Raw genomic sequence first — 24,552 nt, 5'->3', positions numbered from 1 at the left:
CTAATTGTGAGGTCTTAAAAGCTCTGCCTTGTTTGCCTTCTAGGATGAATCAGAAGCCTCTACACACAGACCACCACTCTCGTTTTGCACTTTTGGAGTAGCAGACTATTGTGCCAGAGGGTTGCTTGACATTAAAAATACAGTCAGAATGAAGAGGCAGCGGTTTCCCCCTCCCCCCTTCTTTGCCTGGAATGTTTTTGTTTTCCTTAGTAATAAAGCATGCAGTTACTTACAGAATAACTATTGGTAGACATTATTTTAGCTCCGAAGCGGAAATTGGCACATTTTAGATGCACCAGTGGAGCTCTGAGCTGGCACCATTAGTGTAGGGGGACGGGAAAGATGACGTGGTTGTCCATTCCAGCCCTCCACCACTTTGACACTGTGCGAGGGGACCCTACCGGGACCGTGTTAACAGACCACTCTATTCAGATGTCTGCTTTGTGCCCTCACAGCCCTCTTGGAACAGAGATCACGATGACACGGCATCTACCCGCTCAGGAGGAACCCCGGGCCCTTCCAGCGGGGGCCACACATCACACAGTGGGGATAACAGCAGTGAGCAAGGTAGGAGAGCTGTTCTTGTTCTCTTGCTACTTGTGTCATTTTTCAGGGTTGAAAAATTAGAAATGTCTGGTGAGGGACTCTTTATACAGGTTTTCCTAGAACTCTTTATTACAGTTTTTCCTATAAACCCCGTGTAATATGAGAACCGGCTCATCTTATTTTATTCCCCTCGACCCCCTTCTTCTTTCTCTGCCAGACCAGCTGCCTAGCTGCCTGTCACCTGGCCACCTCCATAAAACAGGGTCAGTGAATGGACGGAGAGCAGAGAAGTAGATTAGACATTCGAATGTGTGGAAATAGCATGCCACTAATACCCTGCTCTACAAATAAAAAAGTGTTATTATTACTTACCCTTAGAGGCTTTTCAAGAGATCATGAAGAAACACCCACTAGGATTCCAACTGAACAATGTCTTAAGATGCCTAGAAGGCAGTGGGCCTTTTAGAAACCCATGCCGGGCTTCCCTCTTCACTGGGTTGAAGCCATTTTTCTGGATTTACTTATTTGAACCTCTTAAGTGCTTGGCTTCGTGGCAAAGTCACACTAAAGGGAATTAGGATGAAATGGCAAGAATCCAGATCAATTTCATTTGTGTGGTTCTTGGAATGCACACACCTGTATGTGTATCTGGGTGTCCATGGGTGTGCATGTCTGACTGTAACAGGTAGCAGATAAAGTTTAAACAGAAAGTTAAGCTTCAGCAGTAAGGTGAATGAGGATTTAGATGTCTTGTACTGCTTTTGATGAGAACTACTGCAGGGTATTTTGTGTTCAATTCATGCAACCGAAGAGAGTATTCTCTCTCTGAATATAAAAAGATGGCTTTATTGAAGTTGACTGAGCCCACAGTAGGTACATACTTTAAAATCCGGTTTTATGATCATGTTTCACTGGAGTGCTGTTTCCCAACAAAAGAATTTTGTTTTCTAACCGAACTGGGCTATACCAACTAAAATTGCAAAGTCTACAATGAATTGAACACGATTAATTTGACAACAGAAAAGTTCTTTTTTGGCGGGAGGGGTGGCAGATGTATGCTATTTGGACTGGGAATAACTTCTATACATAGAATTTTAAGCATTTGAGATATTTTATTGTTCAGAGAAAAGTTGCTGATTTCATCACAACTGTAAGTCTAGCAAAAATGGAGCCTGGAAGAGTAAACTGGTTCAGAGCTGAGGCAGAAACTGGTAACCTCTGACCTCTGCCTTTTACTGGAAAACGATATGCAGCATAAATCCACGGGGCCTACTTCCTTTCAAGTGTGCGCATGTCTATGTTATGGTGTTGCTGTTCACAGCACTATAGCTAAGATGAGGTCAGCATTTCCATATGAAGCCCTACTTTCAGAATTCAGCTCGCACCAAGAGTTTTCAGAAGGGTGTAAATGGACTCTCGATTCTTTTTCCTGTACTCCAGAGTTGCTACAAGGGGCCGTAGCCTAGTGTTTTGTTCGTTTGTTTGTTTTTCTTTTTCACGTCTTGCTTTTTAAGGCTACCGTCAGGAGGGTCGTTTGGCTGCTACTTTGAAGGCTTGTAAACGGCTGAAATGCATTTGTTTAAAATGGAAACATGAGTTTTCTTAAACATCATCTGATAAAAGGACTTTCGGAGGGCAAATGCCCCACCCCAGTTCTTCCCCTCTGACCTGTCGGAACAAGGAATCAGGAATTTCTCAGGTTCCTTTCTCCTTCAACACGTGTTCTCTAAAGGCCAATTTAATAGTGAATGTGACTGTAAGCCGTATACCCTTCACATTACCAGAGTTTTCCACTTACATCGTTCCTCTTTCTGTTTTTTCATATAAGACCACCACCTCGTTTTTCTTTTTTAAAGCATTTTCATATACATAGTCTCATTGGAACGACCTCAGTTGAACCTGCCTAAAACAACTGTGGTGGCGGATAAAACAGGTCTAGCCCCATTTGACAGAGGAGGGACAGAAGCTGTGGATGAGCTGAGCGATTTGTGGAAGCCCTGGTGCAGCATCAGGCCTAAAATTTCAGGCCTGCCCCTCCCCCCCGCCCGCCCCTCCCCGCACTGCCCTCTCCTGGGCAGTGCGATTTATTCCCTGCTAAACGCGGAACGATGTCTGGAAGTGTTGCTGTAACAACTTCGGTGCATTTCCATGCCAACCACAACGCTTCTCAACTCTCTTTTTCATCCCTGGGACCTGTGGAGCTGGGTCTTTGTGCAGCCTTCGGATTAGCTGTGCACAGTGGCTTTTCCGTGTTCTCCTGTCTGCCTTTTCTGGCAGCCATGGATGTGTAAACCGTGCCAGCAATTGGCCTGTAGTGCATGTGTCCTAAATAGTTATTTACACAGTTTGAGTCCATTTTAGTCAACTGGGTAAATAACAGCCCTCTTCAAAAGATTTATAAATCCATAAATATGTCTTTATACATACCCAATAGACAGAAATAACTCAATCTGTCCAGAACGTATCCAAAGAGGTGTTTCCCTCACAGACGGGAGTAATACATATTTTAAAACTTTCTCTGCTGTATTATTTGTACCGCATTTCTTTTCTCCTCATTCCTTTTCAATGTTTGCCCCTTCATTATGGCACCCAGGGTACAAAAAAAAGAAATCCCCTAGGCTTTGGTCCTCTGTTAAATAACCTTGTCTGTGGTACAAGGTGGGCATGTAACAGGCTCTGTCCTGTTCTTCTGGACTTTCAAAGTAAAGCAAAGAAAATCGGTCACCCAGGAAGTTTGTAATGTTCTGACAGATTTCAAGATACAGTAACAGTTCCTAGTTAGAGTTCCAGCAATCGGGGGGATTTTTGAGCGTCTGACGAGTTGCCAAATGAGTGGCTCTTGGGGTTGATAGAGTAGCTTGAGTCCACATTCTTTACCTAAGCATAAAAAAGGAAAGTACAAAATCCAACCCTGGGCATTCTGAAGGGCATATATGTGAAGTATGTAATAGGAAAATGTGAAAGATATTATTATTCAGGGATTTGATGTTTATTCATGATTTACATAATATATCTCTCCCGCAACTCAAATTATTTATCATGGCAACTCTTCTTATAGCATCTACATTCATTTCATAGGAACACTTGTGGCCCCCTGCAGGAAATCGATTCTTTAATAGCAAAAGCGCCTTTAAATGGGCATTTAAAAGGAAGGCCTAACATCTGTGTTTGGTTGGGGACTCTGCTGCTGCGGCCGGGACATTGATTTTGTCTACTTTTTAACTTCCTCAAAGCACTTGCAAAGATATGAGATTGGATTCTTATTTTCTCACTGTCAATGATTTGCTATTTTCCCATTTCAGAAGAGAGAAAAGTAAAGCTCAGAAATACTGAAGTGAGTCACCGTGAGAGTCACCTCCGGATCTTGGTCTCTTGCCTTTGTAACTACTTTAGGATGGGGTGTTTTCAGGACCCCCAAGCAGAGTCTCATAAGATGAGGTGCACATTGGCAGATACTGTTCTCTTTCATGTGTCTTTTTTTATCCTACTGTGTGTGGCTGCCCTACTGACCATAATCAGGGTCTATTGTAGGAAGCGTGTAGTCTGGACAGGAGAACACCAAGCAAATCTGGTGCCTTTCCCCACCGGATTGTACTCCTCCCCAGGACGGCTGCCACGGACACTGTATAACCCATGAGCAGCCTTAGCTGTGCTTGACCACATTTTGAGTTTGGGCACGTCTCTGTTTTGGGTTGAAAGTCAAGAGAGACGAATACATGATAGTAATAAAATAATAAAATAACGTATTACGGGCTGTCAGTCAGTGTAGGTATTTCATCCGTCACTTTGTAGAGGAGGTCACAGAGGTTCAGAGAGGCTGAGAGACTTACCCAAAGTCACATACTGGTTGGTGGTACAGTAGGGACTTGAACCCATACCGTCTGACTCCAAAGCCCAAGCTTCTATTTGATGTGATACTGGAGTGTGACTAAGAATGGGAAACAGAGCACTCGAGGGCCATTCTTTCTGTTATCGATTCAGGGACTCTTCCCCCAGTGTCTGCACTGGGCCTGGCACTCCGCTCTGTAACAGTGACAGAGCTGTGAATAAAACAGAATCAGCATTAGCCTCAAGGGGGTTCTACTCTGCCGGGGACTGAGAATCCAGTTTTGTGTGCTGAGTAGAATGATGATCGAGCTATTTACAGAGAAGCAGGATGATTGATATGATTAATTTGTATTATGTATTAAGAGCCTCTACCATTTCACTCATTCTGAAATTTATTGAATTGAGAAGAGGAGCCTACAAAACAAGTAAAGACATTTCTCTTGCAGAACGTGTCCCACTTCAAGCTCATCTCGTTTTCCTCTTTTGTGAGGAAAAAGAAAGTCTTCTTTCTACATAGAAATTTGATGTGAAACATTTCAGCCCTAAAGGACTTGACTTGGTCTCTAGAACTTCTAAAACGCACTTATGAACTTCTTTGAGGGCCAGGACTCAGATCAACAATAGTATCTTTGCTCCCACTAAAAAAACAAAACAAACAAACAAACAAAAAGCAAAACCAGCACGTTTCTGTAAAGAGGAACAATTGAAAAGCATTGCTATTTCTTTATAATAAAATGTATCAGTAGTGGCCAGTGCCTCCCACTGTCCCCTCCCCTCCACGCCAGCTTTTGTAGGAGTTCAGGCAACCTATAGGCAGAAGGCAATTCCATTTATTATTGAAGGGAATCTCGAGGCGGTCGTTTCAAACCTGTGAAGCCAGCAGGCAGAGCAGGGTGAGAGGGAGCGGGGGTGTGAGGCAGGGAGACGGATGGAGGGAAGGGCCGCATTTTGTTCCAGATGACTAAGCAACGATTTATATACCCGCTCGTCTTTTTACATGAAGAAGAAAAGTAATAACAGCCCAAACCCAGGCATTTGAAACAGTCAGCTGTCTGATGAATAATGGGATAGGTGGGAAGGAGCTCTCTGATTGGATGTCTTAATGAGCAATTTCGCACAGAGTTTGGGCTGCTGTTCCCCTTGACCTTTGCCCTTTATTGACCAAACTGACACTTCATTTTTCACATACTTCCAATTATGTCTCGGCTTAAGTGTTGCCCTCCCTCCTTTATTTCTTTCCTATGGACAACTTGAGAGTAGTTGAGGCCACGGAAGATATTTTAATTTGAAAAACTACCGTAACAACTCAGGTTTAGGATACAATCTGTAATCCACAGTTTTTCGGATGAAGACACAAAGTGAATACTGCTTGTTTTGAAACAGTTTTCTGTCTTTCTTTTTTTTTTTTAATCTCAACTTATTTTAAAAACAAAATATTTATAATAACCTAAGAACCCTGAAAAGGAAGAAAAATGTTTAAAAAGTAGGGTTGTTTTTTTTTTTTCCTTTCATCTGTCTGTTGGTCAGAGTGACTTGAATGATTTTAGATCTGTTCACACTTACCTCTTAAGCCTTGTTCTTCTCCGGGAACTTCTTATATTTCAATGGCACTAGAATGCATATTGAAAAATATGCTTTGGGGAGAAGAGAAAAGGAAAATATAATTGTGACCACAGGCCTTAGCCCTTGGGCCACTGCAGCCCTGTGTGGTACTTGAGTTACATTTAATGTTGTATTCAAATGAAAGTGTGGTCTTTGCTTGCAGTGGCAGGCAGAATAGGAAAATGATTTCCTGATGGGAAAAGTCAGGTGTAAAAAAGAAAGGGGAAGTCATTACACGCTGCAAATCCATGTTATCCAAAGGTCCATATTATTAACTTATCAAACACGTTGAATTAGATGTATGGACAGAGAATTGTTTTCCCAAGAACACCCCATACTCTAGTCACCTTACCTTTTATTGACTCATTAAATGTGAGTAACCGTTTTCTGTTCTCCATTTGCTTGACTTCTAGCATCATGAAAGCAGATCATCTTAAAACAAAGAAAAGTAACTTCATCATCTAAAAGTCATAACTGTTTATTTAGGGGCATGAACTTGGCCATGAGTGTTTTCACAGAAAGTGCGTCTTCTCACTATTAGGCTACATCAGTAGTAAACCTGGTCATTGCTTTTCATCTTAAACAACTGAAAAATTCATTTGAAATTATTTACTCCCAAATAGATTTCCCTCTAACACAGAAGTATTTGTCTCAAGTAGATGAAGTGTCACCTACTTTATTATGTAGCCCTCTGGCATATCCATCGCATATTTTTACTATAATATGGTAATAAAAGAATGTAAAAGGCAGACAAAGGTTCTATCTTTTTCTGTAAGGTGACCTCTGTTACCAAGTAACTGCTTTACTTATGAGCTTATTAAAAACTCAAAAAATGAGCTTTTCATACTTCACGGGCATTGATGTGAAAATGAGCTGTCCTGTGAGTGGTTTTCTTGATCATTTTTAGAACAATTGATTAGCCAAAGAGCTCTGTCATTAGTTGACATTGACTGATAGCAATTTGTCACGAGCTCTGAAGGTCAGCTAGACAGTTGGAGTTTCAGCCTGCTTTTGATTGACCTTTACAGAGTCCATCCTCATGTGACTGGGTTTGAATGGGTCTGACCCTCGATTGGAAAAGGCAGGGTATTAGTCAGCAGGATCATTTCGTATATTTTCTGTTGATTGCTCATTTTTATTTATGTGTGAACCCAAGATCTGGATAGCTTATCACATTTTGTACTCTAGTTTTTGAAACTTAAGAGGTGTGATACTTGTTAAGTATGGCCTTAAAACCACAGTTCTGTTTTCCCTCTGGTTTGCAGTGTTACGGTGGACTTGGTATGTGATGTAGACTTTGCTGCCGACACTTGCCGTTGTCACCTGTGCAGATACTGGGATTTTGTTGCCTGTGATGGGTTGGAATTTTGTTCTTGCTGTGATTGTTTCTTAAGAGATACCAACTCCAGTGTGGCTTGTAGGACTTCTGAAATTATACACCAGTTCTCTGACTTGCCTAGAATTAATGGCATCGGTCTCTCAAGAATCCCGTGATAGTTTAAAAAATGAGTGGTAAAGAATTCTATGAATAATGATGTTACGTCAGTTCATCAGGAAGTCCTACAGCCAGAAGGTATGAAAACTTTTTGGAGAGGTATCTTCTCTTCAGTTTCACTCAGTCTGCTGTAAATTAGAGAAAGCTTTTCTGGCTATAACAACATTGGCGTTTCACCGAGAGTGGGATATATTTTCTATTGTAGTGGACCTGGAAGTTAATGATTCATAATGCTTAGTTCTTTCTTTCCAAGACCGTTAAGTATTTTTCAAAAGCACATCTCGTGTAGAAGAATATATTCCACACTCTTATTAATAACATGCATTTTACTGCCTTGTGTAAATAATAAAAATGGTGACCTGAGCTTTAAAAACCCAGATCCTACTGTGTAATTATTTAATTCAGTTTCCAAATAAGGCCTTTTTTTCCTCTTATTCTCTCTCACCTTCCCTTCTTCTCTCGATTCTGCATTGGGTTTTAAAGTATAAGCAATAACTTGTTTTTCAGGTCCATCCTCCTAGGCATTCCAGGGCCACCGCACAGCTGAAACATGTGTTTCAGTTTCTACCCAAGAAAATAAACCAGGAGAGAATCCATTGCCCCCAGTGGGGGATTCTTCACAGGGTGTCATTCTTGGCAAGGCAGAAGTGAGGAAGTTAATTTGAGGGAAGCATCCATTTAATACAGCCCAAGGAGATAAAAAGGGTTTAGAATTATAATCACTTCTGCAGATGAGCCAAAATATGATCACAAGTTGTACTTAAGGAGGGAAATATAAATGTATGCATTCTAGTCAAGTCATCAGAAATGGATTAAGCACTGACTGTGTGGAAGGTGTGCTGTGTGAGGCTATAAAAATGAGTAGGTCATAGTAGTTGCCCTCAGGAAGTTCGTGTGTGCTCCCAAGAGCGTCAAGCATATGCAAGTGAAATATTTGCTAAATGCTGAATATTCTTAGGGAGCTGCGAGTGTGTTTATTTCACAACACACCAGTGACCCAGACACAGTGAACTCTGTGGTCAAGGCTGTTGACTGAAACACAGAGTGAGTAGGATTTGGCCTAACTTGCAGAGGGACACCTCTACCTTCGTCCTCTGACTGCCATATAAGTTCAGCATCTCTGGGCCCTAGGAGGCCGCTCTAGGGAACTTGGTTCAGTTTTCCCGTGTGGCCACCCGGGGCCTTTGCTGTTTGAACTAGTGGGTCATCATTGCTTTCTCCACCTTTAGTCCTGTGGCTGCTGACTCATACTGGTCTTCTTCAGGGGACCTTGACATTTTCTGGGGGGAGGGGACCCCTTTGGCAATTTGGTGAAGTCAATGGATACCTAGTCAGAGTAATATTTTTATTAACACACAAAATAAAATACATAAGATTATAAGGGAAACTAATTATATTGAAATCCAGTTATCAAAATATTTTATTTTTAAAAATAAATAAATAAATTTATTTATGGCCGCGTTGGGTCTTCACTGCTGCGCGCGGGCTTTCTCTAGTTGCGGTGAGCGCGGGCTGCTCTTCGTTGCGGTGCGCGGGCTTCTCACTGTGGTGGCTTCTCTTGTTGCGGAGCACGAGCTCTAGGCATGCAGGCTTCAGTAGTTGTGGCATGCAGGCTCAGTAGTTGTGGTTCACAGGCTCTAGAGCTCAGGCTCAGCAGTTGTGGTGCACAGGCTTAGTTGTTCCGTGGCATGTGGGATCTTCCCAGACCAGGGATTGAACCCGTGTCCCCTGCATTGGCAGGCGGATTCTTAACCGCTGCGCCACCAGGGAAGTCCTAACAAAGTATTTTAAAACACAAATCGTAATATAGTGATATAAGTGCCTCGTTTTAATATGCATTAAGTAACAAGGTCTGGCAATAATTCTATTGTGTATCACGTTTTTGAAATAGTGATGAATGTAAGTGGTGTCTTAAGATATTTGTAACAACTGTATTGTATTATGTGAATATGATTTCCATGGGTGACAAAGTCACAGGTCCTACTAATAGTTCTGTGGTTTGTTACGTACCTAGATACACACTTGAAGTAAATGCTACTTGCAGTTAGAGGTTAGTGAGAATAAAAGGTTAATTTTTTTTTCCCTTCCAAGTACTTGGATCTTATAAATTCTCACCATGGATCCCCTTGTAGTGGGAGGGTCTATGTAGTCCAGGTTAAAAACTTCTAAACTAATTTGTGTCATCTGCAGGAAGTATTCTGTGAACCCCCAGATTGGAGGAAGTGATCCTCTTCTGTGTTGTCAGGGCATCCTGTGTTTTATCGTTGCTCATATATTGAAATGAGCCATTCATGCGTCAGCCTCCCCAGGATGCCCCCTGGGAAGGGACTATGTCTTCTTCATCTTTAACTCTCCTGTGCCCAGCATAGTTATGACACATGGCCACTGATGGATAATTATTTATTGAAGAGGGTTGGGAACCCTCTCATGCTTTCAAACTGTGATTACACTACATTCCCTCGGGACTGATTTCTTTTGGGTGCCAGATGGCTAATCTCACATGGTAATCTCTGTCAAGATGTAAATAGACACGTAGGTCTTGTGTGTTCCCACCCGCAGAAAGGCATTTTAACCGGGGCACTCAAGGAAAGATTCGACAGGTAGCTCTTTCAGAAGTTGGTGGTAGATGGGTTTGCGGATGTACCTTAAATCACAGCATCCACATAGTTGCTGGTTCTGCCTACTCCTACCCTTGAGTTCCACCCTCTGGCCCTGAATGGGCTTCCAGTAGAGGATGGGTGGGGACTGGCTACAGCATTTCAGTATCTTTTGAGGGATCTTAGGGTAGAGGTTAAGGAAGAATTACAGGAGTACCTGTGCCACCCTGGGAGGATGCTTTTATGTCCTGTGCTGTTCCCAGCAGCAGACATGATTGCATTCCCTGGGATGTGATATTTAGCTCTTCTCCTGAATTTATCTCTCTCCCTCATGACTGCTAGCACTAATTAAGGATAGTGGTGGAGGTTTTGGCTGTTGGCCTAGCAAAAACTAACCCAAACAGTAAATTTATGCCAAGCGTTTTCCTTAAAAAGAGGTGGGCGTTGTCTACCTCTTACATTGATTGGTCCCAGAAGTGTAGTTGATAAGTTGGGGTTTGCTCAAGTGTCTGGCTTTGTGGATTAGTTCAGTCTTGCAGATAATTTTCCGTAATTACTTAACCTAAAAGCATTCTGTTTGATTAGTACAATTAGCTTTAGCCTTCCCACATTTACCAATATCAACCCGTATGCATTCCTAGACGAAGCTTATTTTATCTCCTAACAAAGAATGGAAGAGGTAGAACTTCCTTCTACTTATTCCCATATCAGGAGAAAAAGAGAACATGACCCTATCTAGAAAATCTTAAATTTGCTTCAGAATCATATATTTTTAAGAAAGGGAGAATTGAAGAGTGAATGCAGAAAACATTGAATTTGCCAATAGGTTTGTAGCTAGATTATTAACATTAATCAGTTCTCTCTCTTTAAACATTTCATTTGTTTTAGTTTGACTCTTTCCTTGAGTTCCCCTATTACAATGCATCTGTGAGAGCAGGACAGTTAGCACCTTGTACCTTGTGCCCTTTTGTACTTTGATACCTTGGGAGAAAAAGGATATATCTTAATTTTACAATGCTTTGACATATTTTCCTTTCCTTTCTATGAAAGGATTTAAGGAAATTAGCAAAAGTATACAATAGGATTCAATTGAAGTAGATGAAGATATCAGAATGAAAGGAAAATAAATGAGAAGTCAGTCTTAAGGGTAGTAAGGAACAATATGAATTATAGGATCATGTCCATTTGCTAGAAGTAGGCAGTTAATTTGGCTCTGAGCTTCCTAGCAGCCAAAATGAAGAGTGAAATATAATTAGTTACAAGCTTTAGAGCATCCATGGAAGTGTTGCTCAGAAGAATCCCTTTGACAGGCATTAGGACCCACACGTGCTCACCCAGGAAATCCAGTGAGGTGGCATAGGCTGACATCCTAGCAACACCTGTAGGGCTCCTCTACAGTCCCCTCAGCTCCTAGCACAGTACTGCAAATAGAGTAAGTACTTGATAAATATTTGATTGATTTGTTCGGATGTCTGGATTTATATTCAGCCCATTTGCACTTTCACTCCTTGGTATCTAAGCCTGTCTTGATTTCCGTAGTCGAAACAGATGACAGCCTGTCTTCATGTGAGCCACAGTGCTGATCATTTCGCGATGCCATGAGACCTTTTCCCACTTTGCCATCTCCTTCTTCTGACCATTTCATGGTGAGCCAACTCCATTCTTTTTTCCCTGCACCTGGGGCTTGGGATGCAGGCGAGAACGCTCTTGTCCTTCTCGTTATTATCCTCTGAAACAGGGTTAATGGAGCCAGAGAGATTCAGATAAGTGACGGTGAAAATGGAGATGTCGAGGGACTGAGGTGGGACACCGGGATGGGAAGATGCAGGGGCCACGGTCTTTAACAACGGAAGTTCTGATGGAATATGATTTCAACCTATAAAATAGGAGCAGACTGTGTGTTGTGAATATTTGGATTACCAAGCACTCAGAACATCTCCTTATGTGAAAGGAATTCTTTTAGTGCCAATAAAAGGTATTGTTTTGGGACTTCCCTGGTGGCGCAGTGGTTAAGAATCTGCCTGCCAATCCAGGGGACACGGGTTCGATCCCTGGTCCGGGGAGATTCCACATGTCACGGGGCAATTAAGCCCGAGAGCCACAACTACTGAGCCCATGTGCCACAACTACTGAAGCCCGCGAGCCTAGAGCCCATGCTCTGCAACAAGAGAAGCCTCCGCAGTGAGAAGCCCACGCACCGCAATGAAGAGTAGCCCCCGCTCGCTGCAACTAGAGAAAGCCAACACACAGCAACGAAGACCCAACGCAGCCACAAATAAATAAATAAAAATTTTAAAAAAGGTGTGATTTGATATTGTGAATTTTAAGCTGATGAGAGGAATTCTCCCAAAAGGAGAAAAGGTGAAGACAGAAATAGCCCCATTCACTAACTCACTGAGTACTAATTGAATGTCCACTATGTAGTAGCCCATTGCTAGATGTGAGAATTGAGAGTGAAAGAGGCTATTCCTGGCATCAAGAAGCTGGCAGTCCTGTGGCCGAGCAGACAGTTCACACATGGTAGGTTAAGTCTCGTGATTCAGTGGGCTCAGTGTAATCTGGAAGCAGAGGAACGGTACCTAACAAACTGGTGAAGATGGAGCGACTGCCTCTCCCCATCCTTCCACGGCAGGCATCCTTAATAGATCACAGTGCACTTTCTCCTTGAGCTTGAATGGGACTTGGATGTGGGTCCTTCTCGGCACAGCACTCCAGGCAACCACTGCCGCATCCCCCAGAGTTAGCCCTGGAAGCAACCTGCTTTCCTTCCCAATCTCCTAGCCAGCTCCCCCAAGGAAACTTGGGGAACTTGATAGAAACTTGGGATGGATGGAGAAGTAGAAGGGCATGCGAGGCACAGAAATTAGTTTGTGTAGAGGCATGAAGGAGAGAGAAAGCATGACACTCCCGAGGCTTCCCGTACGCCTCAGTGTGAGCAGAGAACATGGGAAAGGGAGAGTCTAAGGTGAGGCCAAGAGGTGGCAGGGCCAGACCACGAAGGATCATAGAGGTCATCTTAGGGAGCTGGGAGTTTATTGGGAGTTGGGGAGCCACTGAAAACGTTAGAGTTGTGTCCTGGTCAGATCCGAGTGAAGGAGGGATGGGTGGTGAGGAAGCTGGGGCCAGTGTTGCTGCTGTTTAGAAAGGCTGAGCACACGGACTGAGGCAGGCAGGGGAGGCTGCAGAGAAGAACTTTGGAGGAGGAGACTGGACCAGACTGAGGGGTGCAGGCGCGTGGGGTTCAGAAGGGCCTGGAAACAGGCCAGGTCTCAGAACACTGCTTTCTAGACCACAGGTCCCTTCTAGCACGCTCACTGTCTTCTGAGGGTAGCCTCCCAAAGGTGGGCTGGCCACTGCTGGCTCCGGCTTCTCCTCTGGACATTCTTCCCACCCTCTCCGAGGGTGGCCCGCTGAAGCCCGGCCACCACCCTCTGCTGCCCTGCTCTCCCGCGGAGAAGTCTCTGGCTCCATGGTGACCAGGGGGCTGCGTGGAAAGGAAGAGGCCAGCCAAGCTATCATGGGAATCTGGTGACTCATTTCATCAGTTTACTGTTCTGAACTTGAGGTGACTTCCCCCCTTGCTTGACAACTGATGGATGAGCGTTTCCTGAGTATCTGCAGAGTAGATGCTTTGTTTCATGGGCCTTCGTGTTCATGGACTCCCAGTGGGTCCTAATCCTGCCTTCCCGCTTCCCAGGCGGCTAATTTCTCTTCGTATGTAGAATCTTCAAATTACCTGCCAGACTTAATCGACTCCAGGAGGAAAATAATATACTCTTGCGCCTGCAGATACAGCTCTGGTTCCTTCCACTTTTTGCCTGAACGTTAAAGAATGAAGGATACTTCTTTATACTGTAACAGTATTTTCTTGACTCACAACACTTTCACCTCGTACTTAATATGTCTACATTGAAAGGTGTCTTTTAAAATAGTATACTTCATTTTGTGTGTCAGTTTTCACCTTCTTTCCCAGGATGTGGGTTTGTGTATTTTAAGAAGGATTGTCCTTTACTTCGTTTCCAGATGTCCTGAGCCTCTTTTTTTTTTTTAAGTTTTTTTTTTATATCTTTAATGGAGTATAATTGTTTTACAATGTTGTGTTAGTTTCTGCTGTACAACACAGTGAATCAGCTATATGTACACATATATCCCCATATCCCCTCCCTCTTGAGTCTCCCTTCCACCCTCCCTACCCCACCCCTCTAGGTCGTCACAAAGCTCGGAGCTGATCTCCCTGTGCTATGCGGCAGCTTCCCACTTGCCATCCATTTTACATTTGGTAGCGTATATATGTCAATGCCACTCTCCCTGATGCTCTTCATAGGAAAGGAGTCAGCTTTGGAAAATATTAATTGCTCCACTAAATGATGGAATGTTAATCAAGGCTACATAGCAAGAAGTAGAAGCATTCCTTTAGGGCTCCAAGAATATTCCTTAAGCTTATTTTTCATAACCGAAGTGGAGGCAGTAGGCTTGTGTTATGTGGGTCAGAATCATCATCCTAGATCGTGGCCGTGGTCCTTAGATTTAGTTTCCGTATTTCAAATGGAGGCAGTAGGTTTAACGTGTCTTACTTTGCAGCTGGAACAGATTCTATTTTTAATCTGTAAATTGAATGTGGCGAGGAGCCATGTGCTGCCCAGATCCCAATGCATAACTCCTGTTGCTATCAGTGAGTTTCTTGATGGATTGGAAGGAAGTATTTATTCCAAATATCTCTCTGACTCTGTAGAATTAAACATGCTGAACAAAACCTAGCACTTTTCAAGTTAAAACGAAGTGTTTTCTCAGGTAGCAACCATGCTGGCTTAAAGGAATCATGCGACAATCCCAAACAGACACACACACACAGAACTGTAGAATTGGTTTTCAGGCAGAGAGAGACAACTGGGCTCAGGATCCTGGGGGGCAGACAGAGTAAAGGGCGTGGCTGTATTGACACACAAAATTGCCTTTAAATAGAAGAGATAAGGGGAGAAAACCTTTTCTCTGGATGGTGCTCTGCTCATGGGAATGCACACATTATTGTTGGTGAGCAATCTGAGAAAAAGCCCTCCTGTACTTCCTCACTCTTATTCCCCAGTGGTGGGAATGGTATGGCAATGTTTGCTTAGGACTGACTGGTGTTTGCATCTATAAATAAATGTACTCAAATCATAATTGTTATTAACAGGATTGCATGATTACCTGGCAATCGCCTCGTTCTGAGATAGCTTTTGGATCACCTGTTCGCTGGGAACATTTGACAGACCTATGTTTATTACCCAATTGAATGTCAGTAGCAATTGCAGCTAAAGATAAACAAAAATGCAAGTACTTGTTGACCTTGACTTTTTTCCACAAGAGATTGGACTTGATGGCTCTATTGCTGTTGAGCTGATAAGGGTTATAAACAGTAGTTTAAGGAAAATGTTTTATTCCCAGAGGAGAATACCCTATGTGCTGTGGGAAATGGCAGTAGCCATGTATACCCTTTGCCAGATTCCCTTAATTCACCTTTATGTGGCCTGTGGGAAAAGGATATGGGTCGGGGGGGGGGGGGGACTTTTTATGGCTTTAACATACATTTGCATAGATTGTTATAAATTGTGAATGGTGTAGTCAGCAGATTACATACAATTTTAGAAGAAGCCAATGAAGTTTCTGTGATTTATGATATTTAGTAATATGATTTCTTCATAAACTATCACGTTAATATAATATTGTGTTTCAGAGATGCAGAGCTTGTAAAAACGCAATACGGTGCCCAAATGCTCTTTCCGATTCTAATTAAAAACATAAAAATATTGTTGGTTAGTAATCTCACTAGGGGCAAAGAGAGAGGAAATGAACCTGGTGAATATATTGACATGGGACACTATGAAAGGACACTGGGGGATGTGGCAATCAGCACTTTTATTTGGGCACAAGTCTTATTAAGTTCCAGATTTGAATCAAGACACTTTGGGCCATTAAGGATTCCCCATTTCTTGGTGAGGCATAAAGCCTCGGTGACTTGTCCTATTTGCTCTTTAAAATCCCACTGCATTTTCCTTTTGAGAAGAGGTGCTTTGGCTCAATGCCACTGGCTTCAACTTTTGCTCTTAAAATGTTGTTTTGATGCATAGTGTAGTGATGGCTGAATTGATTTCTGTGCATAAACGGTGGCCTAGATTCTTGCCCTGTGGAAATCCATGGAATTAAGAACTGTAGGTTCCCAGAGTGATAAGAGGTAAGCAAATGATTAGATATGCATGCAGGGAAAAAAATAGAGATGCTTGTAGAATGGAAATAAGAGTCTATATAATTTGCAAGTTTAATGTAAATGTAAGCCACTAATACAACTAATAATTTAATGCTAATATGTGAGAGTAAGTAAATGTAACTCTAATCATTTCCTGTTTGGTGTGTTCTCAAAGAATCCTGAGCAAAGATATACTGTATTGAAATATTTTCCCGGCTCCCCAGGATGGAAAGGCTGGTCTGCTGACAGCTGTGGCCCTTATGAGACCTCTGGGATATTGGTGGCTCAAATTTCTTTCTAGATAAAGTTGTGGGACAGTTTGAGGTTGCAGAATCTTAGCCAGAATTTCTTGCAGAGATGTTTAGAACACTGAGCTAGGGGATTGATCCCACAGACATACCAGCTGAGATCTCGTCCAACATGCCCTTTTAAAAAGTCACCGGTATTATTTAATTATACAGAATATATATTTCTAAATATATTCTAAGTATTTGACCTCTTACTCCATTTGTCAAAGTATGGATTTCCTGGTGAAGATATCTCGGATAAGTTTTGGATACACTTTTATGAGAACAGGCCCTTTGAATGAAATTTTAAAATACAAGGGAAGAAGGCCATGCCATAGATAACTAGCAGGGAATTTTGTGCTGTCTTTAGGGAAACAACAGTGGCAGAGCAGAAGGGTTCCCTTCTCCCCCCGCTGGTCCTCTTTGCTAGGCCCCATTTCTTTATCTGTGAATTTCTTGGGAGAATCCCTGCTTGCTGACTTCCACTTTTCCATGAAACTTTTGTGAAGAACAGTGGAAATCTTTGCAATGACAGATGCCATTGCGGATTATTATGATGTCCATTACCTGGTGGATGAAATTAGGAAGTTTATTTCTGACATGGCACAAACCCTTCCCTGCGACAGAAAGACTGTAACCTAGAATCTTTGTAAAAAGACAAACAAACAAACTGCATCCTTAGGATTACTGGTGATTCTCTGGTTGATACATTAGAAGTGCACAGAGGCGAGCCTGCGCCTGGGGGGTCCCGGTCCCTGGCCGCAGGAGGGCCCAGGGACTCTCCGCTCAGGCTCCTCTGGGCTGCATGAAGGCAGCTTTCTACATCCCTCCTCGTCGTGGCTGAAGGATGTGGCAAAGACATGAATTGTGTGTGGCTGGCTCTCTGTCCCGCTGCTAGGAAAGACTTCTGCGTTTATCTGCACTTTCCTGAGCACCAGTCGGCTGTGTAGCCACCACCCAGGCCACTTTGTGGGAAAGCTTTCTTTATGGTGGGTGACGTGGCATTTCTTGTCACTTCCTCAAATTCCTTCCCGCTGCCTATCAGCATCGCTCTGGACTTATCTGGGTTGAGCTTCAGCCAGCCAGAGCTAATCCTGGTTCCTATTTCAGAGGGGCAGAGTGACAGCAATGACGCTGCCATTTCTTGGCTTGTGACCTGGGGTGCTGGTGGGGGGAGCAGAGAAAAGATGGGTACGAGGGTTGGGGGCCACTGGCTTGCTTTTCACACCTGATACCTTGAGGGTCCTCTTCCCTTCCTGCCATCACGCTTGCTTCTCCAAAAGGCTGACAATACTATTTATTTCAATGTGCACTTGGGTGTAACTTTTCCAACTGTAACCTGAAGAAATAAAGGGCGTCTTTGCCTGAACTTGCTTTCATCCCATCCCTGAGGTCAGCCTCTCAGAGGAAGTCTTATGAATTGGGATTTAGAGGATCAGAGACAGATGGCTCTTTTGTTCTGATTTTCCATTATTTAACAAATATTTATTGAACATCTACTATGGGTCACACACAATGCTGGCTGATGGGAAGGAGAAATCTAACAAAGAGTGTATTTTTTTCTGGTTTTCAGTTTATGAAATGTGTCCACCCATCTTAGTTTGTGAGCCTTGTACCACTAATCTTATAGCAGCACAACTCTCCACGTCTCCGTTTTATAAGTGAGAATTGCCTAAGGTCTCACAGGGTGTAAGTGGGAAATACCAGGACCAGAATCAGCCAGGTTTTTCAACTCCAACACCCTTCCTTCATACCAGGTTAAGAAGTAACCTAATAACTGGTATCAATTTATTTCTGAACTGCATTCACCAGTTCTCTCACTGGGAAGAGAGGAGAGAGAATAAAATTAGGAAGGATCTTTAGAAGGAAGTGATCAGGCCCTTATACTTCGTTCATTCATTCATTCATTCATTCACAGAGTACCAGGCACTGTACTAAATCCTGAGACAACAAAGATGAAGAAGACCAATTCCTGCCCTCAGGGAATTTACAGTTCAGTGTTTGTTGCTCCCCTCACTTCTGAATTAGGAAATATCTGGGACAAACATACTTCCTGATGCTGTCCTTTTTAGGAGTTACCTACACTTTCATCCAACTTGGTGAATGCCCTTCACTAATTTTCAGCCTTGAGGCGGGTTCAGTATGTGATTAGATCTGAAGATTGGTCTCTCCTCGTGGAAAAATGGCTTAAGTTTATATTCTTTGGGCAGAAGAACCACCTTATCACCTATAACATGTGGGTACTATTAACATCTGCTTATTGGGTTGTCAGGAAGATTAAACAAGTTGGTATATAGAACTTAGAACAGTGCCTGGCACATAGTACACATTACATATGTGTCAGCTGCTATCATCAGCACCGTCATCATCATCACCATCATCTTCCTCATCGTTTGGTTTGTTTTTCTCTAAGAAAGAGAGAGGCTCTGGTTGGTACTGGCGCTGATTTCTGAGTGTGAGTGATGATGTAGTAGGGAATCGAGACTCTAGTACTATTCCCAAATGTGTCTTCACTTTACAGTGCAGAGTGTTTGTTTGCCCTTTCGTGTCAGGACAGAGAGCCCTCTAAACTCCGTGGGCCACTGAGATTTCCACCCATACAAGACTCCCTTCTGTTGTCCGTCACTCTCAAATGTCTTGTCGTGTATCTGTCACTTTTACCGTAGGAGTTGAGGAGGAAGTGACTGAGGAAGAAGAGACTTAGATTGCAGATGATACCTTTCTCACCTCAGGCCTTTGGTCCAGTGGATTCTTCTGAAACAACAGCTAGTATTATTTCTACACCACATATTAAGGTGTCTGTGAGAAAAAGAGGTTTGCAGTGTCACTCAGGTGACATGTTGACTGGCATACCTCTTGCTGATGGTCAAATTGAGGTGGGTTCTGAGCTCTCCGAGGACCTGGGTGGAATTTCCTCACAGGAGCCCAGTTAGGATGGGAAGTGTATTTGCCCACTATGACAATTTCTTCTAGCATCTCTGGTCTCATGTTGTCACATTAATCTTTGGCCTTTGATGAAACTATTGGGCAGTATCAGGCCTCTGAATTTCAGGATGCCTTGTTATCAGTAAAGTTTAAGATACAGGAAGATGTCTGTCACACAGAGTGAAGTAAGTCAGAAAGAGAAAAACAACTATCATATGCTAACACATATATATGGAATCTAAAAAAAAAAAATGGTTCTGGAGAACCTAGGGGCAGGACAGGAATAAAGATGCAGACGTAGAGAATGGACTTAAGGACACAGGGAGGGGGAAGGGTAAGCTGGGACGAAGTAAGAGAGCGACACGGACATATATACACTACCAAACATAAAATAGATAGCTAGTGGGAAGCAGCCGCATAGCACAGGGAGATCAGCTCCGTGCTTTGTGACCACCTAGAGGGGTGGGATAGGGAGGGTGGGAGGGAGACGCAAGAGGGAGGAGATACGGGGATACATGTATATGTATAGCTGATTCACTTTGTTATAAAGCAGAAACTAACACACCATTGTAAAGCAATTATACTCCAATAAAGAAGTTAAAAAATACAGGAAGATAATCCTTCATATTATAGATAAATTTCACCAAATATTATATGGAGCTTGAGGACTAGCTTTATAGCAATTGCAGTTGGTAAAATAAGGTTCCAAGGGCTTCCCTGGTGGTGCAGTGTTTGAGAGTCCGCCTGCCGATGCCGGGGACACGGGTTCGTGCCCCGGTCCGGGAAGATCCCACATGCTGTGGGGCGGCTGGGCCCGTGCGCCATGGCCGCTGAGCCTGCGCGGCCGGAGCCTGTGCTCCGCAACGGGAGAGGCCGCAGCAGTGAGAGACCCGCGTACCGCAAAAAAAAAAAAAAAAAAAAAAAAAAAGGTTCCAAGCATCTCTTGCCTATTAATAGTGACTAGGAAAGGTTGAGTCTGGGAAGTTATGGGGAGGCAAAACCAGATTTACAGGCAGGTCTTTATTTGTTTATAGCAAATCAGCTTTACTACTTCTTTCACCTATAAGTTACTGGTGGTGCTGACTGCCCACTTTCCCTCTCCCCCACCTCGTGTTTTATGTCTCTTCTTGCTCTTCTTTATATGTACCGTGTTGTAGCCTAGTTCTGATGAGACCATAGAGAGTCTATTTCCTATTTTGACTATTTTAATTTTTTTCTATCCACTCTCTCATGACACACTAAGGTGCTTGAATATTCTTTTGAATTTTTTTAATTGAAGTGTAGTTGACTTACAATATCGTGTTAGTTTCAGGTATACCACAAAGTGATTCGGATATATTTATATATATATATATTTAAGATTATTTTCCATTATAGGTTATTACAAGATATTGAATATAGTTCCCTGTGCTATACTGTAGGTCTTTTTTGCTTATCTATTTTATGTATAGTAGTTTGTATCTGTTAATCCCATACTCCTGATTTATCCCTCCCTGCGCCTTTCCCCTTTGGTAACCACAAGTTTGTTTTCTCTGTCTATGAATCTGTTTCTGTTTTGTATATAGATTCATTTGTATTATTTTTTAAATTCCACCTCTAAGTGATGTCATAATATTTTTCTTTCTCTGTCTGACTTACTGAGTTTTTGATGTTAGTTGAAAACCCATCCGTTTTCAAGAGAGTGGAGGTGGTTTCCTAACAACCAACATGACCCTTTTCCTTTTAAAGAGAGGAATTTCTTACATGTGCGGTGCTGACTCTGTTCTGTTGTAGCCCAGTACAGTGATGGTGTTCAGGGAGCCTCGCTCCAAAGACAGGGATGTCACATAGAAAATGGAAAATACAGGGCAAGTCTTGTGGCACATTGCATTGAGATTTTTTTCCCCACGTATTATCTGTTAGCATTTTTTCCAATTTTTTATTAAGAATATTTTCATATGTACGAACAAATAAAATGAATAGTATAGCAAATACCCATAACTCACCATTCCCATTCAACAGTTGTTAACATTTGGCCATATTTGCTTTGTCTATGTACACGGATACACACACATATGTATATATGTTACTATATATTCCTCTTCAGTACAGAATATTTAAGGAACCATACATTTCTGAGATTTGGATACATCAGTGATACCTACATTCCCCCATCAAAGCACTGAACTACTTATTTTGGCATCTTGGAAACAAATGATGAAATATCAGGAAAATACGTGACTTTATATGAGGATCAGCTCATGGTGATCAATTGCTATTTTAAATGCTTGTCTATGTGCACTTCACGCTGGGAACTTTTAGGTGTCTTTCTATGAGGATGTAGGACGGACTGGGAAGACCACTGTCCTTGGCGTGCCGGTGGTCAGGTGCCATCCCCACTGAACAGTTTGCGAGCCCTGTCCTCTGGGCTGGATGACTCACACAACCTCACTGGGATGGAATTTCTTCTGTAAATAAATAAAAAAAAGAGCTAGGCTAGATAACTGAAGTGTTTTCCTTCAGTTCTGAAACAGTGAAATTCTAAGAACCAAGTTGAAATTTTGTGTCCAAACCTAGATAGAATGAAGAACTTCAATAAACATTTACATATAGATTGAAATTTATAGAAAGTCAGTAAATTCCATATAATTTCATGGTCATGCGGAGAAATTCTGAATCTAGGACATAGTATTGGTAATAACAATAAAAAAGTACAGATCGTCCCCAATATCTGAGTTTTCAGAGTATCTGGGTACAAGTTAGTGTCATAGATTTGATTCTTTTACAGACAGATGTAGCTGAAAAGGTCCAAATGCATACAGCTTTTTGATTAGGTGTGGAATACATGAATGCTTTATTTGGCTGTTACTGGAATTTCTAAGTGTTTTATTTAAATGGTTTTTTTATTTATTTAATGTTTTTATTTATTTAAATGTTGGCATTCTGCTCTCCCTCACCCAGTGTACTTCTTCTATGTTGAGGGAGGGACGTGGGTTAGGAATGACTGGGACAAATGGATTAATGTGTTAGGTCAAGTGAAATATTGTTTTAGTTAAGTCATGTTTGAGGTTGTCTTACAAGGTTTGGAGAGGATTTTCTCTCTTCTTTTTCCTCTGACAAAATGTATACAGCTGAGAATAATATGAATCAGTCCAATATACAATGAGCTCTAGGGAAATTATTAATTTTTTCTCCTTTCAAGAAATGATGAAGAATTTTTTTTTATCTATTGATACAAATCAGCTGACTGTATCAGCATTTGTTTGTTATCTTGGATTGAATCTGTTGTTAACAAGCTGATACATCTGCCCCAGCACACAGTAATAGAAACTTCAGTCTGGTAGCGGTTAGTGAAATTTCCAGCAAAATCTTGTTAGTATAACATCTGACCTAATAAACGGCATTAAAGTTGGGGAGGTAGAGGAGATAGAGGTGTTGCTATCCCTAATGTAAATATCTCTTTGCTGCTTACCTGCCAATCTTGGATTTCCTAAAGTTAATTCTTCCTAGAGTTTTTTGTTTTTAACTATTTGATCAGAAGATTACACTTTACAGGCCAGCTGAAAGGGATGTATTTTTTTGAACCTCTTCCATTGTTTTTAAAATCATTGTTTGTGTTGTAATCCTTTCAAAATGCTAGCTGCTTTCCTGTTTAAAGAGTAAGGTCTTTCCACGGGCAGATCACCTTCATTTAATCTTCTGAAAGTGCATACTTAACTCTTAGCAACAGTGCATTTTTGGCATCAAGACCATATTACCAAGAAAAACTGAATCTCGTAAACAAGTAGAAAAATAAACCTTAGTTGTCTAAGAAGGTAATTGCGGCTTGCTTTTGGAGCCTTATATATACATCCCACTTGGTACAATTAGCCTCTGTAAACATTTGAACTTCTTTGTAGTCGAAACATTATATATTTCAGGAAGCAGATGAAGGAAGGGTTTTCAGGTTGATTCCTAATATAGCTGGTTTACTTTTCATCGTTGGTGTTGCTTTGGGGTTTTATTGCATTAAAATGTATCTGTGATTGTTCATATAAACTTCCAACCAATTTGCTTAAATATTGGAAGCCGGCAGGATGTGGAACAAGCATGGCATTGTGGAGAATATCACCCTGGCCCGAGTCAAGGGTAGAATGCTGTGAAAGCATTGTGCTAATTTTAGCTTACAAAGAGGATAAAGATAAACTGTCTACTGCTAGTTTGCCATATGCTATCCTGGTGATAATATTCGAATGCAAAATATTCCATAGAGAGTCTTATTGTTTCAGTATGAGAAGCTTGGATAAGAGTTAAGCAAATTTCTACTCAGTAAGTTTATAAGAAATAATGAAGTAAAACAATTCTCAAATGCAGGTAGATGAAATCTGCTCAATTTATTTTGGCTTTATTGACTTTCATGGGAGTTGACAGAATTAGTTTTGGTTTATATGTGATCCAATTTTATCTATTTTTCACATGTAAATCTTAAAAATCAATCTGAATAAATATTGATCTCTTTCAGAGAAGCAAAAATATAGTTGGGATTGCATAAAACTGCTTAAGAGACAGCATCCCTTGAAGTTCAATAAAGGAATAAAGGCGACCTGTTCAGCTGGTTTTAAAATAACACTTTAAAAAGCCTTTTTAAAAATGAAAAAGTCAAAATCCATTACCTTTCCATATTTGGCAAATTCAGCGCCTACGAGTGTCTGACCTATTTATTTGTCACTGAGACCACTTCACAGTGAAGGGATTGTTAGTCCCTGAAAAACTGAGAAAAATCCAATGTGCATAGCGCATTTGCAGATGGAAACAGACTGTGTAGCCGGATTTGGAGGGTGGGTTGGCTGGAAGCTTTGTGTTAACAACTGGTGAAAAGCCTGACCTTTGTGTGACCTAGGTCAAACAAACCCCCGACTCAAGAGCTCTCCTTTGACATGGATACCTGTTTGGGGAAAGGGGCGAAAAAAGGGGGATGAAGATAAAATTATGTTCTGGACTTACAAGCTTGTTTTTTGAAATGTCCCAGTTTACTTGCCCATTGGGGGGCATAGTGTCCAGCGTGGGGTGTCACAAAGGACCACAAATCTG

The 24,552-nt window shown here is 41.9% G+C and overlaps 1 protein-coding gene across 22 annotated transcripts in view; it reads left to right on the top strand.

Moving 5' to 3' along the window:
- The window catches only part of MEIS1 (Meis homeobox 1), a 964,979-nt gene that overhangs the window by 857,485 nt on the left and 82,942 nt on the right, over positions 1-24,552 (top strand). For all 22 annotated transcript variants that reach the window (XM_079941540.1, XM_079941543.1, XM_079941545.1 and 19 more), the window contains one exon: positions 456-567. In XM_079941540.1, the coding sequence (XP_079797666.1) occupies positions 456-567 (112 nt within the window). The remainder of the gene's footprint in view (positions 1-455; positions 568-24,552) is intronic.

Source organism: Stenella coeruleoalba (assembly GCF_951394435.1).
Source record: "Stenella coeruleoalba genome assembly, chromosome: 13".
Classification (NCBI taxonomy): domain Eukaryota; kingdom Metazoa; phylum Chordata; class Mammalia; order Artiodactyla; family Delphinidae; genus Stenella; species Stenella coeruleoalba.
This window is presented reverse-complemented; position numbering and strand designations above follow the sequence as displayed.